This window comes from Argiope bruennichi, chromosome 1, assembly GCF_947563725.1.
Source record: "Argiope bruennichi chromosome 1, qqArgBrue1.1, whole genome shotgun sequence".
Lineage (NCBI taxonomy): Eukaryota > Metazoa > Arthropoda > Arachnida > Araneae > Araneidae > Argiope > Argiope bruennichi.
Genome location: NC_079151.1, coordinates 127,813,854 through 127,831,158, shown reverse-complemented (window position 1 = coordinate 127,831,158; position 17,305 = coordinate 127,813,854). Strand labels below are relative to the sequence as shown.

Genomic DNA, 17,305 nt, shown 5'->3' with positions numbered 1-17,305 from the left:
TAATTTCTCGTTTTCACAATTAAAATGAACTCAGATTTTTTTTTTTTTTTTTTTTTTGAATTTTACCTAAAAATAATTAATGTAAATTATTACTTCAAATTTCTAATCAATCATTTAAACAATATTTTTTTTCCAAAAAAAAAAAGTTTTATCTTTCAATGTTTGAGGAACAATTTAATTGCGCTTGATTATATTTTAAACAATGTAAAATACGTATGCAATTCATTGATTCTTTGTTTTCAATATTGCCATATCAATAAAGTTAATGTTTAAAATATTTATGAGAAAGGTGCATGAGAACTTTAGAAAGATTAAACTTTTCTTAATATTTAAATGTCATTTTTCTTTTCAACGTGATATTCAAGCCTTTACTGCCGAATGCTGCCTTTTTACAAAATATTTAATTTTATTTTTTAAAATATTATGAGAATACTTATTGTTACTAATAGGATTCATGATGAAAATATAAAACAATTTATATCTTCATAGCAAGACGAGTGTTGATTTAAAAAAAAAATGATATTTTCAGCTATGACTGCATGTCTTTTTTGTTTTATCTGTAATAATGAAAAAAAATCATTCTTATTCTGCAATGTTGATTTAAAATTTTTTACTTGAGAAATAACATTTAAGTCAATATTCATCAAAATTCCTAGTTTTTATTTTTTTTAAATTGAAGTTCCATGTTGCCGATTTTCAACAATTCAAAATATTATTTTCTAAAGCATTATTTCCATAATTTACTCAAAAAAATAAAAGTCAAAAAACATTTTAAAATAAATTTTACGAAAACAGGAATTAAAAGGTAAAATGTTGCACATTCTTTTAATTCATGCATGGAACCTTTTTCAATTGCTGCTCTCTTTCGGCGGGAATGCCGATCCGAACCTCTTCCCCAGCCATATTTCCCAATTACAACATCCGGATTGAAGTATCTGTTATCCGTAACTTAGCCATTCATTATCTTTCGAATCTCCATTTGACAAGTCATCATTATCACCCACCATGTGTCATTGTCACCGTCGATGAGTCTCAATTGTAATGAACCAACTCTGCTGGTGACTGAAGAAGACATTTAAGAAGAACGAAAGAAAAAAAAAGAGTTCTTTGACAGTTTTACGGTCGGCACCTCTTTGTACATTTAGAAATAAGTTCCAACTGCGCGTGGAGTTGACTTCCATTGAGAACGTAGGAGGAGGGTACTACATCCTGAGAGCCACAGGAGCATAATACTGATTATTTGGAAAGTAGGAGCGGTTCCTGATAACACGGATTTTATTGACGACGTCTTGTACAAAACCGGAAATCAATAAAAGGTTTATGCCTCTGATAGGTTGTGGAATGACTGCGGAGGCCATCAAAGAACTGATAATCGAAATTGGCTTCGGCCGATATTGGGGCGAGGAATGGTGTGAGTGAGTGCTTAAAAGCGGCTGGATTTGGAGCCTTATAAAATAAAATCGCCACTTTCGGGGAGAATCAGATTAAGAAAAAAATTGCCATTTCCAGTAAGAAGTCATGTTAACAGATTGTGCAATGCTGCGAGGAACCTCATTACTTGTGAATGTTGCCATATATAAACGTCTAAGCAATAAAAAATAAAGAGCTAATTGGGATTAAACAAATTTCATTTTAAAAATAATAATTGTTTACATGACATATTTCTTAATAAAGTTTCCTTTATAATGTAACATTTACTTAAAAATAATAATGGCCATAAACAAACAATGATACAGAAAAATCACTGACTATAATTTTATAAAACTTTTATTATGGAATAATCGTGTTTAAATTTTTTTAGTCCAACAAATAGCATATTAATGCTATGATAAATAGTGATTATGCATTCATTTGTTATAAAAATGATGTCAAAATTGTGAAAATTTTAAATATATTCTATAATTCTATAAAATTGTTTACTGTGGAATAGTCGTGTCTTAATTTTTTTTAGTCCAACAATTAGCATAACTAATACAGAAATAGTGATTATACATTTGTTTGTTATAAAAATGGCTTCAAAGATGCGAAAATTTTAAATATATTTTATAATTCTATAAAATTTTTACTATGGAATAGTCTTTTCTTAACTTTTTTTTTACCGACAAATAGCATACATAATGCAGAAAATAGTGATTATACATTCGGTTGTTATCAAAATGGTGTCAAAATTGGTCAAATTTCATTGTATTTAATTCTTTGAATACTGTTCCGGGCAATAGTATTCAATATCAATTTTGGTGTTACATAAAAGTTGGAGTGTTTTACAACGCCATTTGAAAATATTGTTACATTTAAAGTTCGAATCCTAGAAGCTGTGACTAGTACGGCAACCGAAATGTTGGAAAATACTTAGCGAGAACTAGAATACCATCTTATTATTCACCGAGCTACTAAACAGTAATACTCATATTGACATTTATATTATTGATGTAAAGAGTTTTATTAAACTTTATAAACCTTTTTATTTAACATGTCGATTTAAACAACCATATAACAAATTATAACAGTTTTTTTAACAATAATTTTATTAAAAGGGGGAAAACTTTGTGACAATTCTGTATTAGGATAATATTCAAGGCTGTTTCTGAGTTGAAACTGGAATACAATATTTCCATATGATCAATATTACTTGTTATACAAATTCTTTGCATGTAATAACTTAGCTTATAAATATAATATTACAAACATTTTTTAAAAAACTTCATTAAATAAAAGGTTGGTAAATCATAAATTTTCTCTTGTTAAAATATCGAGGGATGAAGCTTATTTGCCAACTCTTATTTTTAAAACAAACTCGCTCTCGAAATCTGTAACTTATTTTTCTTTTCTGTATTCATTCAAGGAGCAACGGATCTCATTTCATTTCTCCATTTTTAATCAGTAATGTAATAAATAATTGAACTTTTTAGCACAACATTTGTAAAAGTTGTTTTAAATTATTTTCGACTCTTTTGGCAGTTTTCAGATATTTTTTCTTCAGAATTTTATATATAATTTTTTATGAATGGTATTCTTAGATTAAAATAAAAAAAGCAAAGAGCTATGTGATCTGTTCAAAAAATGATACCCCGATATCTGTTACCCCCGAGTATGTTATACCTGTTAATTTGTTTTGCAAATACTCAAAGAAAAAAAAAATACTATAATCCTTTATTGTACTGAAACTGCCGTTTTTAAAATTAGAATTTATTTTCATTGTGATATTATTTCTTGCATGTGATTTAATAATTTAATAAACAAATTCAATTGTTAAAATTTTTTTTAAGTTGTCATCTATTTTCTTACTGAATAAATAAACATAGCAAAGAGTGCTGAATTTCAACATGGATATCTTTCTCTTTAAAAGAAAATGTCGTGATGTTTTACATTGTTAAAAAAACAAAACAGAGGGAGTGGACCGTGAATTTAGCATTTTTGCTGAATTTACCGTATCATCCTTGACAATTAATCCCTGGAACGCGTCTAATAGTATCCTAAAATCTAATGTGTGTTTTAGGCGCGTTTTTCTCCACCGATTCAAACAAAAATTTGATCCAAAACTGCACTTGTAGTCACAAAATCCCATACCAAATTTGATATGTTTATAATTCATTATGTTTCTGAATGATCTCGTTTACATGTTTGCAAAAGTACAGACAGACAGACGATCAACCCCCTAATTAGATTTGGCTCAAGATTTGATAGGTTCTACTCTGTAGATGCTAAATGTGTGTACCGAATTTTATTCTTCGTTTTATAATTATCGTGTTAACTTATATTCGAATAGCAGAACATATAGACTTCCTCTGAACGGATTTTGCTCAAAATTTGATTTTAAAAAATCTACAAATTTGGTATAAAGATTGTATACCAATTTTCATCTGTCTAACACAATGCGTCTTTGAGTTATCTTTGTCACAGACATACGGACATTTTCCAAAAATGCGTTTTTCGAATTCAGGGAGGTGTAAAACTTAAGATTCGTCAAAATCTCGTGTTCGAATTTTTTTTTCATTTTTACTATACTTTCTCTATACTACAAATACGAGAAAGTAAAAAAACAAACAAAATAACCTGTATCGTGTCAGTTTTTTAAAAAGTTAAATTGTTTGTTTGTGTTGCAGGAAAAGGCCGAAGAAAAGGACCCAGAACTCCTCCATCTTTTTGATGAGAAGGAAAGCGATCCACTGGGGTCCGAGTACGCTATCAAATCGAATCTCGAGGAAGCCGAGACCAAAGTTGCCCAACTCCAAAGTGGTAAGATCTATTCTTGATTAGTCTGTTCTGTAAAATGTTAATAAACCAGTCGGAGTGAGCTCTCTAAAACTTTCTCGCATATTCCCTAGCAAAGGTTTTATCCTCCTCCCCCGTATTGAATTATGCAAGGGCGCGAATCCCTTAAATGGCAGGGCCGCGGTGGCCTGGTGGTAAGATCTCGGCTTCCGAACCGGAGGGTTTCAGGTTCGTGTCCCGATTCCACCGAAGAACCGTCGTGTAAGGGGGTCTGTTGCACGTTAAATTCATCATGACCATACATCCTCCCGCTGGTGTGGCTTAGCGTAAAGAGGGGGGAGCCAGCTCAGGTGTCGTCCTCGCCATCTGACCGAGGTTCAGAATTACGAGGTCCGTCCCAAAATAGCCCTAGTGTTGCTTTAAACGGGACGTTAATATAACTGAACTGAACCTTTAAAAGGCATTGGCGTAAAAAATGTAGATCTTTAGTATGAATCTAGCGTGTCTACGGAATTTATTGTGCGATCTTTCGCGACTAATACACAAGTATCTGAAAATCGAATTTGTATTTTGGGGGGCCTTTTTCACGACTATTGAAACCACTATTTGATATAGAAATACAATTGCAATCACAAGATTACATATCAAATTTCATCTATTGAAGTCATTTCGTTTATATACATGCAAAAGTACAGAAAGATAGGCTGTCAATTCTTTGCCGAATTTAATTCAAAATATTTTGAATGTTTATTTTTATTATTTTATTTTATAAATATCAAATTATATCCGTCTTGGGCAACACGTTTTTGAGTTGTCTTATTCCCAAATAAACAAATGTTCTTCGTGTTGAAGAAGGTCCATTAAACTCTGGAGTTCGATTTTTTTCTACCTTTACCATACTTTCTCTTCACATGCGAGAAAATAATTATACATAGCAACAGACTTTCATTTTGTTATAATCAATCCTTCATTTCCAACCTAAAATATAATTTTTAATTTAAATCGAAGCCTCGAATCGCAAATATGCGAAATGAATTATTTAAGAATCTTTGTCGTATTTTCTTTACCAAATGTTCATATAGAACGAAAGATCAAGTAAATAATTGAAGTTCCTTTTTTATAAGGTTGAGCAGAAAAGAAAATAAATTGATCATAAATCTTTATAAAATTTTACTTCGTATCGTCATAATTTCTCTATTGATTTTACATAGGAAGACATTTCGATTACAATTTTCCATGACGCTTGAGTTTAAAGATTTAAAAGAAGTCTTAGTGTAGTTATTCTGACACCCCTTTTGAAGGGAAAAAAGGCATATTTTGGATCTCGTACTTCTGAGCCGTGTTCAGATAATGGGGACTGCGTCCGAGCCAAAACTTTTTTCTTTAAACAGAAAAACGGAAGAACGTTTGACTTTAAATATCAAATTAAGCGTCATTCAAGCCTCCTTGCACGATGTCACTTTTGTGTAATCGTGTCTCGAACCCAGAACTCACCGGTGTTGAAGTCATGACCTTAGTGCTATTCTACAGGACAGCTAATGCTTAAGATAACTGTAATGTATCTAGGCATATGATAAATGCCTTTTTATTTTTAAACCTTGATATATCAAGTTGATTAATTATTCTTATTTTTCATTAAAAAAAAGTTTGATAAATTTATATTACTATCATCCGCATCATTACATATAGAATTAAAAAATGAAGAGAAAATTGTAAAGCTATAATTTTTTTTTCTGTGGAACTGAGAGAAATCTACCTTTTCAGACAAGCCGTTAGTTACCTAGACAGAGTGAGACTTTATCTGTTGCTCAACATACAAAAATAATTTGACTTGAGAATATATATATATATATATATATATATATATATATATATATATATAATATACAGATTTGCTATATTAATCTTCTTATTAATTGGTTAATATGAATCGTTTCTGATACAGCAATACAATCATTCTTTAATTCTATAGAGAAAAAAATTGTTTTTTGTCACCATATCTCTATCTGAAATTTTAAAATCATTCTGGAATTTCAAAAAAGTCTGTATTATTGTTATTGCTGGTGTTGTTCCTTTTATTACATTTTTACAGATAATTCACATATTTATTAAGAACATTTTTTAAAGTCGTATGTTAGAACAAGAACAGTGAAATTCTTTAAGGCATTTTCTATCTAATCTTATGCTATTGATTGATAAAAACAAATTATAAAATCATCGACTACCCAACACACATTTTCCGCTTTTGCTAAAAATCATTCTTATTTTGTCGAGTCCATTTACCTGTAATTTAAAATCGCTGAATTCACTTTTTAATACTTCAGTCCTTTTCTTAGAATTTATTTACTATTTAGCTTTACAGAATTTTGCGTTCTAAGGAACCCATAATTTTCTTTACACTTTACATTCAATACGCCCCTAGAAGAAGCAAATGCAAATTCTTTTATCTTAGGACAGTAAAGCTATACCGGATCAAGACTAGATTTCTGAAAACTTTGTTTTTCGAATAACCCTCCGGGTCACATTGGAGCTTTGTTTGAAATCCTCAGACATCATCCATCGCTCCAGACATTTGAACCATTTCGCGCGTTTACCTTTCTTTCACGTCATTTCTTACCTTCTCCTTATTTTAATAGACACTTCTAAATATAAATTTCATTTTTAACATTTGACTTAATTCGAAGAAATCATTTACTTAATATTTTTATTTAGTTTCATGGAAAGCATTTATATTATAAACTATGTGTGTGTTTTTTCGGTTATAATAAAAAAAAAAATTCAAATCTTTATCAATTTAAAATGATTTTTAAAATTTTGTTATTGTTATTATATGTTAGTTTATTTGTTTGAAGTCCTCAGACATCAACCATTGCTCCAGACATTTGAACCATTTCGCGCTTTTACCTTTATTTCACGTCATTTCTTACCTTCTTATTTTAATAGACATTTTTAAATATAAATTTCATTTTTAACATTTGACTAAATTTGAAAAAATCATTTACTAAGTATTTTTATTTAGTTTCATGGAAAATATTTATATTATATAATGTTTCTTTTCGGTTAAAATGAAAAAACAAAAATTCAAATCATTATAATTTTAAAATGATTTTTGAAATTTTGTTATTATTATATGTTGATTCATTTGCTTTCCATTTTTTTTCAGCCTTGGATAGATCTCAATCAGAACTTTTTGATTTAAAATCCAGATATGACGAAGACTCGAACGCCAAGTGAGTATCATAAATTTATATTTAGTATATTAAAAATATGTAAAAAAAAAATATTCAGTATAGTTAATATAATTCAGTATAGTTAAGTAAATTTAAGTATATATTAAAAATATTCAGCATAGTTAATATATGCCAGTATAGTTAAGTAAATTTAAATATACATTATATATTCAGTATAGTTAATATAATTCAGTATAATTAAGTAAATCTAAATATATATTAAAATATACGGTATTGTTAATATAATTCAATATATTTAAGTAAATTTAAATATATATTAAAAATATTCAGTATAGTTAATATAATTCAGTATATTTAAGTAAATTTAAATATATATTAAAACTATTCATTAAAATATTCAATATATTAAAAATATTCATTAAAATATTCAATATATTAAAAATATTCATTAAAATATTCAATATATTAAAAATTATTCTCTTTAAAAAATTCCATCATACGTGAACACGATTCATCAGGTCTGCATTTATATCAAAATTCATTTTGAATCTAATTTTAGCCATTGGCTTTCATATTTAATGGTTTTAGTAGACCTAAATAAAGTAGACCTTTCCTTGATTTTAATTTAAATGAAATTTCCTGAAAAATTTGCCTATCATTAATTTTAATGAACTTTAAAATTACAGTGATTTTCTTTTAATAACAGTAAATTAAGAAAATATTAGTTTCTAATCCGCACAATTTTCGAAAAACAATTAGAAACGTACATCGTATTAAAGTCTGTTAAATTAAAAATTCTTCTTCTTCTTCTTTATTTTCCCCTCTTTCCCCTTTTTAGTCTGCTTTTCTTTCTAAATTTCTAAATAAATCTAATACAGTGATCTTTTCACTGAGTCAAAACAATAACATGCTGCATCAATTCAATCAAATTTTCAATCATCTTCATAGAATCAATACTCTAGTTTAATAACAAAAACAGAAGTTACGCAATTATTGTAATCATTTCTAAATACTAATTACTCTTTATAAAGTTGAATCCTGCTATCGTCGAATTGAATAAATAATCTTACCTTTAACAAAAATGTTTTCTTTTACCTTTATTTTTTATTTTTGAGATCCTGGTTTGATTACTTCCTGGAGATGGTTTTCTAGTTTAGATTATCAGCTGATTGAGAAATACTTTCCAAATAAACCAAATATGATAAATTACATTTTTCGCAGTGTTATTTTTACAACCTGTTATCGTTTACTTGTTTTAATTTTATTACTATTTCGCATTTTGTTTTTTCTTTTTCGTAGGTCGGATGAAATGGAAATTATCGTAAATGACTTGGAAAGAGCAAATCAGGTATGTAGAAATGAAATCTTTTGGTTTTTCTTCCGCTTGGGATGGAAGTTTTGAATTAACGCGGCTTTTCATTTTTGACTTAACAAGGCGCATTCCGTAGGTACGTGCTGTTTAACTGAAATAGAATAGGGTGATATTCATTACATAAGATTTTACCTTAAAAACCTATAAAATGACTATTAGGTAGATTTCTATAGGACGACTACCTATTACAATGTTCTGGTGACAAGACTCCGGGAAAATTCTTTCAGGTTTTTACCGATCATGGTCCCTAGTGCCCAAAATTACCCTTCGTTCAGAAGTTATATATGACCTATCTAGCTCAAAGGGGGGGCGTGGAGGGGAGGGGGTGAAATTTTCATTTCGCTATAACTTTTTTAATATTTAAGATAAAAAAGTAAATCCAAGTAGCCAAGTTAGCTCCTCATTAAGACGAACAACTTTTGTATTTAAAGTTATTTTAGAAGGTAGAAGCTTAAAAGTGATTTTCAAAACATAATATTGACTGTTTCTAACATCAACAAGTTATGTTGTCAGATAGTAACTTGGATCTAAAGGAATTAACCTTTGCCTTCCAGCTTGCTGAGAGGAATTTTTTTATATATATCTCAAGCTACTGTTAGAATTTCGTTTCAAAATATATATTTTTCTTCAAATTTATTGAAACATTTAATGCCTTTTTTGTTATGTATTGTTTCCCAAGTTTATATTAGGATTGCGCTAATAAATTTATAAAATATTACGCTTAAATCTATAATTGGCAAGACTATCGCAATTTTCTTTATGGGGTCTAAGGTCACTTAAAAATTTACTAATTGGGCAATTCTTTGAAATTTTATACGCCAACTTGGTTTGTTTTTTTCTTAAATTTCTAAATTAATTTAATACAGATACTATTATTTTTACTTATGGCAATCATAACAATAATCATCATACAAAGGATAAATTTTTTTTATATATTATTTTAAAATACAGCAGCTTTTGAGTTTTCTAATGGTATCATAAAAATCTGACATCAAAAGTAACGCAGTCACTCGAAATATGCATATATAATACGAAAAAAAAAAAACTGTTTCCAATCTTAAAGACTTTTTAAAATGTAAATATTAGTAATAACTTTGAACTATTCGATCAACATATTTAGATTTTTCTACAGCATATATTTTTAATTTCTAATAAATTTCGTTTTACTCGCTCGTTTCTATGGTATTCATTTTAAAATAATTACACTTCTTTTTCACTAATAAAATGGCATCATTTATTAACAAATGAGGAATAGCGTTCGTTAAGTTAACAGAATTATTTTTTATACTGTCACATGAATTACAGTGTTGAATTTTAATATCATGACTGTATTTTCGTTTAAAAAATTCGGTAGCTATATATACATCAAAAATTAAAGTTGATAAGCGAAGTCATAGTTATGGATAGAGAGTAAAAATATTTGAATTAAAGTAACAAATTCATTGAGTTTTTTTTATTTCAAAATATTTTCTAAATAATTTTTTTTTTTTTTTTTACCAAATTGATTTGAAATATTGACAATCATCGCGATCTCAAAATAGTATTTACTCAACCAAAAATGGAATCAGGCCGTATATTTTGAAATATTGGTATTATAGTCATCTGAAAATTGGCACCACGGAGGGGGGGGTAACCTTCTGCCGTTGTACCATTACTTTGTGTCTATGCTATTATGAATGACAGAATAATAAAAATACTTTCATTATATTTATTTTTCATCATGTTCGAACTTTCTATTATAGATGAAAGTTGTCCCAAAATGAAATTCTATCCCTCCCTCCCCCCCCAAAAAAGAAGCGGGCCAACTCATCAATATATATAATCGTTAACGGGCATCTGTAACGCTAGGCAGAGTTAAAAATATCCTTGCCTTTATACTCTACGTCATTATCGGATGTGAAATCTTAACTGATGTTTTGACGTCTAGAATTAGGGCCTGTTTCGTTTTATGTTGAAATTGAGTGATCGAAAACTCTTTATTAACATTTTTTAATGCTGGACTGTTGAAAAATTTAAATATCTGAGGTCTGTTATTTTTATTGTTTTATATTCAAACCGATTTTAGTGATTGATTTTGATTTGAGTGGCCGTGAGTATATCCGACTGAAAAGAAACTAAGCTTTTAATATTATTTCTTAAAAACTCTGCCAATGTGCGTGAGTTTTTTTTTTTTTTTTTTTACTACAACTTTCTTGAGTTAAATCTGTGACAATCATATCCTAGATTTTGTTAGCATGACAATGACCCGTCTAAACTAGCACGTCTTCTATTTGAGAATAAAAACGTACGATTCTGATATTTAAGATTTAAAAATGGAAATTTCAATACAGCAGATAAATTTGTGCTCAATTTTATATACATGTATATCGGGAAGGCAATCCTTTCCGCGAGCGTGTGACATTTTACATTGTGATTTCGATGAAATACGACAGATCACTGATATCTGCACTGGGCTCCGAAAGTCTGTCGCCAATGTGTTTACCAGAAATGTTATAGGTGCAATCTTTGCCTCTGCAATTCCATATCTAAGCGATTTACTGCCTTTGCCAAAGGCCAGTCTGTCAAATACTTGCCATTTTATCTCATTCGGCGGATATACAGCCGTGTTTGCTTTTTGATCGTTTTATGACTCGCATACTTGCATCGCGAACGTTATTAAGGGAATTATTGTTATCTATCGGGTTCAATTGCGGCAATCTGTCATCGACCGCGTTAAAGGGCGAAACAATCCCAACTATAACAAGAACCGGTCATATATAAAAGAGTCGAAATGTTTTTGTGTACAAAAGCCATATCGGCTCTTTTACTTTACCATTATTCGGATCATAAAGAAGAGATATGTAATTGATATCTAAAGGCCCTTTAATAGTGGCGGAACTTGGCGTTGTTTTTTCTAAAGCTTGGCGTAATGATGGTTGTACGCAGGAGAATAATGTGTGATTGGGATCTTTACGTCTTTTTGCTGCTTCGCCAAGTCTAATAGCATAATTTTGTTTATATTTACGACGTTGCTGCTAGGATCAGAATCTGGGAAACTTTTAAAATTATAGATTTTTATTTTCTTCCAAGTCAGTTATAGTCTACTAAATCAAAGACTTTTTCATTATAAAGTTCTTGTGTTGGTTCTTGCAACTCTCCCATCATTCATTTTTTTCTTTTTTTAAAAAAAAAGAAAAAGAAAAAAAGAAAAAAAAAACTTCCTCAGTTAACTATTTTCATACTTTTCAGGGCGATTAAATGTGGATACAGGTGTTAAAAAATAACGAAATAATAATAACAGAAAAAAAAAGGAGTGCCGAAAGGGAGTTTAGAAACCTATAGTTACTGTTAATTTTTTTTTTTTTTTTTAATTTTTTGGAAAATTGAAAGAAAACTGGGATTAAAATCGCCAAAAGAATCCAAGAATTTAAGAATTTAATTTTGATTTGAATTATAAACACGCATAGAATAAATGCCGAAAGATATTCCTTGACAAAAAGAATTATAAATTGAAGAAAAATGTAATAGAAAATAGCAAAAATTCTATTAAATTTAACAATGTTATTCTAGTAAATTTCTCAAAAATATCTAAATTTGTTCCTGTTTTTTGATAATAAGAATTTTGTACATCAGTTAAAAGTATTAGTTAGACATTACGAATGAAATGGTTCTTGGTATTGTTGATTAAACTATCTTTTAACACAACAGTTAACAACACAGATAGTTAAAGTGACTGTGTTGTTGTTCATTTTTAGTTTTTCCATACTTTAAAGGCATTAACAATTTTTAAAACAGATTATTGGATCAAGAAGATACACATGCTACTTTTATTTTATTGTTATTTTATTTGCTGCTTTTTTGGCTAAATTTGCAACATTTTAAATCTATGAGCAATTTAAGAGTATCAAGAATCTATTAACTGTTCTGTTGCGATATTTTTTTAAGTACAGATTTTATTTAATTTTCGACTAAAACAACTTTTTATTTATAAAAAGAGATTATTATTTGCATTCTATTCATAATGAATGCTGTTAAGTCTTGAATATATTTTTAAATATTTGGCATTTTTAATTTCATTTTTATTGTTTGAATTTTGCAATTACTGTTATTTTACATTATTTCTCTTTTATTTCTTTTAATCCCAATGTTTTAGAACAAAGTATCTTATACTTTTTATTCTCTTAAAGAATCCTCCAGTCTTTTCGAAAGCACTTTATTTTTAACACCAAATACATATTTATAATGTATGCTCTCATGAAATAATAATTAAGGAAAAAAATAAGCATATTGTTGTTATTTCGAGAATATTAATTAAATATTTTAAATCCGGAATTTTTTAGAAGAATTTCTGATAAAGAATGCAGGATTAAAGTATGATAAAGAATACAGGATAACATTCCGTATGAGTTTATTAACTACTAGCCGCCTTTGGCGACCAGCCGGTTCGCCAGTATTACCGCTCCTACAATTTTCAATTAAATATTTTAAGTAACTGGTCTCTTAATAGATTCTCAAACAAAACATTTTTAATCTTCAAATTTTGATAGTCATACCAAACTTATACTGTTGTTTAGATCGTTTCGTTCAATTTACTATATATATTTTCCAAATTTGTTGTCATTTCCGATAAAACTTCAACTTTAATTTAAAGTGGAAATGCTGAAATTGCAATTAGTATAAAGATATTTTTTAATGAAACCAAGCTTTTTATTTTATTTATCATTTTTATTGTTATTTTATTATTATTATTATTATTATTGAATATGAGTATTGCAAACAGAATCGCTCGGTATTTAAGTCTTATGTGAACTACAAAATATTTTTCATAATTTATGTAATATCTCAAACAATAATTCAACACAAATTTCTCAGATTCAGCATAAAATTCAGTTTTTAGTTTTGCTTTCAAAAGGATTGAAATGAAATCAATAAAAATATTTTGTTCCGGCCTATAAATATATTTCAAAAATTATTAAGTCTAAATTTAATGCAATAAGGTATCAGATTCTGAGAAATATTCTGGACACACCAAATTTTAAATAAATGAATGAATGTTTCTATTTTCAACGATCAACTAAGACTTATTTATGAAGTTTTGAATGTTAAAAATTTAGAAAAACTCAACATTTTCATAATCTTAGGCCAATTAATATTGAGAAACCTGCGCGCTGATTGGCGTATTTTCTTTGAAACGATCGATGGAAAATCTAAAATTATCCTTTTTTTTTATTAAATAGTGATATTCAAATTTTCATAAATCAGTCAGTTTAAGTGATTGATTTAGTTGATTGGAAATTAATTCTTTTTATTTAAATTATTAGTGTTTCAAGAACATTTTGTTATTCGTGATTTCCACAGCAGAAGCTTTATGTAAAATCAAAAATTCGTTATTTATTAGAGCATTTCTTGAATCAAGTTATATAATCATTTTCCATTTAGACCATTTTAGCAGATCTGTGTCTTACTATAGGTTTACAAATTAGCTGTGTGGCTCTGATTTGAATGGATATCCTGTTCATATTAAACAAAACTTGCCTTAAAATAAAACTGATTTATTGGATTAATAATATAAAGAGTGTAAAAGATCATAAAATAATTTTTCTTGAATTTATTTTTTAGAAAAAATAATATTTCATATTTGTTTCATTTCCTACAGACACGTGCCGAAAATTATATTTTTGCAGATTTCATTTCCAAAAAGATTTAATTTATTTTTAATTGGAGCTTTAATCAATGTGATGACAACACTTTGAAAAAAGCTAATTTTTTCCCATGAATGTGAAAAGCACTCGTGCAGCTTAAATTTTATTTTTATTTTGTACGAAAAAAATTGTTAAAAAATATAGTTAAAATATTTATTTAAAAATTCATTAAAAATAGAAATTTAATTTTAAGGTTAAAACATTGGTATCATTTAAAAGATAAATTTTTGATCTTTTACTTCATGTAAAAATCTTTTTTATGCGGTAATATTTTCGGAAGTTATAGCAGAAACACGCCAGAATTTCGCTTATTTTTTAAATAAATAAAATTCTAATTAAAAATTCGAAAAAATAACCCTCAGGTGCACATTCCCGGCCTCCAAGGTATACACGTGCCAAATTTGGGAGCTGTAGGTTGAATGGTCTGGCCTGTAGAGCGCCAACACACACACACACACACACATTGAGCATTATTATAAGTATAGATAAATGAAAACGATAAATGAATTTTAAAATTGAAATCTTAAAAACAGGTTTTGTTTTTTGAATATTGGTTTTATGAAGTGAAATTTTATTGACGGTTTGGTGTTTATATAGTGATAAAATTTTTGGAACAAAAAAAAAGTTGATTTTGATATAAAAAAAGCGTTTTTTTTTTCATTCTATTTTTCACATAAATTAATTACTTAGTTGCCTTTTTTATCGTAAAGATATGCGGATTTAATTGGTGTAAATCGACTATAAATTCGGATTCGACTTACTTATATTTCTCCATTATTTCTGTAAATATATAGTTCAGTCCTAGCTTGATGTTAAATCTTTATTGTATCCAGGAAGCATATATTCTGTCGAGGCATTTCAAAATAAAATGTTATTATTCTAGTATTCTCTTGCGGAATTTCGTGCTGTTTCCTCGAAGAATAATAATAAAGTCGAGTAATTATAATTATCTGTTAGCGTTCCGGTAATTGTGGCGATATCGACTTAAACCATTCCGATTCTCCCAAGAACCGTGTCTTCGAATAATTAACCCGAAGCCGCAGCAGCATTGCTTTATGGGTCGCGCCTTTACTTTGGCACAATCCGGCATTGTCTGTTCATTCAGTTTTCGTGATTGAAAACATCGCGTGCGAACGGCCCTCTCTTTTCTCTCATCTCCACCTTCGTCCTCAGATTTTCTACTTTTCTCCTGAGCCGAGGAAAATCCATTCGGAAATCGAGTTCCGAATGCACTCGATGAGGGTCCGAATGACCGCGTGCTTCAGGGCTCTTCCTCCTGACCAGAACCGCTCGCGTGCCTCGCGAATTCCGCACATATCCATTATTAATGGGCAAAAGCTGCTCAATGTTTGCGATTCGCCAAGGGTTACGGGAGAGGTTAGCTCCCAAATTACCATTCCTTCCAACTTTTATTGTGCCCCGCTTTTGCACGTGAATTGCTCATTGATATCGGTTCGGGCAGTCACTAATTGCTGCGTGTGTCTGTCTGTCTGTGCCCCGTCATTGTTTTCATTTTCACAGGGGAAAGAATGTCATCGACGTCCATGGACGATTCCCCTCTATGTGATGACATCCGGCGCATTCGATCGGGCCGGACTTGCGTGCACGGCGTGTTTATTAGCGAGAACCATAACGGACTTGGTGTATTGTCTGTTATAATTCGTATTGTCTGGTCCCGTTCGATTCTGGAGCGTCGTCATTTGTTCTATCGACTCGGGGTTGGTTCCTTCCTTTTGTGCTAAACGGTTTAACGGAATTTTGTTTTAATGGACTGGTGACTGGGTGGCGGACTCTTTTCAGAGATATTCCCGTTATGGAATTCCTTGGGAAATTTTCTTGGATAAAGGAATTGGTGTTTGAATGAGTGTTGAGTCTACGGCGAATAATTCTTTTCCGATTGGGGGAAATTGTTAGCATTTCCTCGCGTGATAAGTAAATCATGCATCAGATACTTGCTGTTAATCTCATAACTGATATACATAGATCTCATAGCTGATAACTATCAAAATTGAATTTCATTCATAGCTATATCATCTACAAATTATCACATATGAATTCCAAAAGATAAAAGCATATTAAACATTCTACTTCACACAAAATTCCGAATTTTCCCTTCCCAAGTTTTAAAATAACTGTTATATAGTTAAGTTAATAACTATTGAGTTGTGAAAAATAGATTAAATTACAATTTTCCTTTCAGTAAGAGTTTTCTACTGTATCCGAATTCTAGAAGAAAACTACAGTCGATTGGGTGAAAAAAAAGATTGAGATTTTGTTTCTACCCGATACTAGTGGCATTTAAAATGGTGGAACTTCACAGGATTTGCTAAATTTAACAGAATATGCTTAATTTTTAAAATCTGACGAACTTTTCAAAAAATATATAATTTTATAATTCAAAATTTTGTGATGTTTAGTTTTGTATTTTATAGTTCTTTAAGAATGCATATTACATTCTCTTGGAAAAATACTAGAGTAGGCTAAGGTAATTGAAAATTACCAATAATTTATAAATTGGAAGGAAATTTTTTTATTCACTTTGTAGCAAATATTGAGTCTTTATATATATATATATATACTTTGAATTTACGTTTCTAAACACGGATTGTCTAAATTAATTTGTCCATTGATTTTGCACATTCATTGAAATAATAATGTGCCAATTTTTTATGGCATTTTATAAAAATAATTTGTTAATATCTGCTTATCAATGTTAAATCCGATGTCCAATGAAAATTCTAACATTAAAAAAATTTTATAAAGAGAAAAATAGTAAAATTGCATTGTAAAAACAAATTATTTATCCATGAAATTACAACATTTTATGAAATATATGCACGGATTTGATT

The 17,305-nt window shown here is 29.1% G+C and overlaps 1 protein-coding gene across 3 annotated transcripts in view; it reads left to right on the top strand.

Annotated features, from left to right (window-relative positions):
• LOC129977480 (homeobox protein cut-like 1) overlaps positions 1–17,305 on the top strand; it is an 826,328-nt gene that overhangs the window by 755,348 nt on the left and 53,675 nt on the right. For all 3 annotated transcript variants that reach the window (XM_056090683.1, XM_056090600.1, XM_056090770.1), the window contains 3 exons: positions 4,104–4,236; positions 7,376–7,442; positions 8,703–8,751. In XM_056090683.1, the coding sequence (XP_055946658.1) occupies positions 4,104–4,236; positions 7,376–7,442; positions 8,703–8,751 (249 nt within the window). The remainder of the gene's footprint in view (positions 1–4,103; positions 4,237–7,375; positions 7,443–8,702; positions 8,752–17,305) is intronic.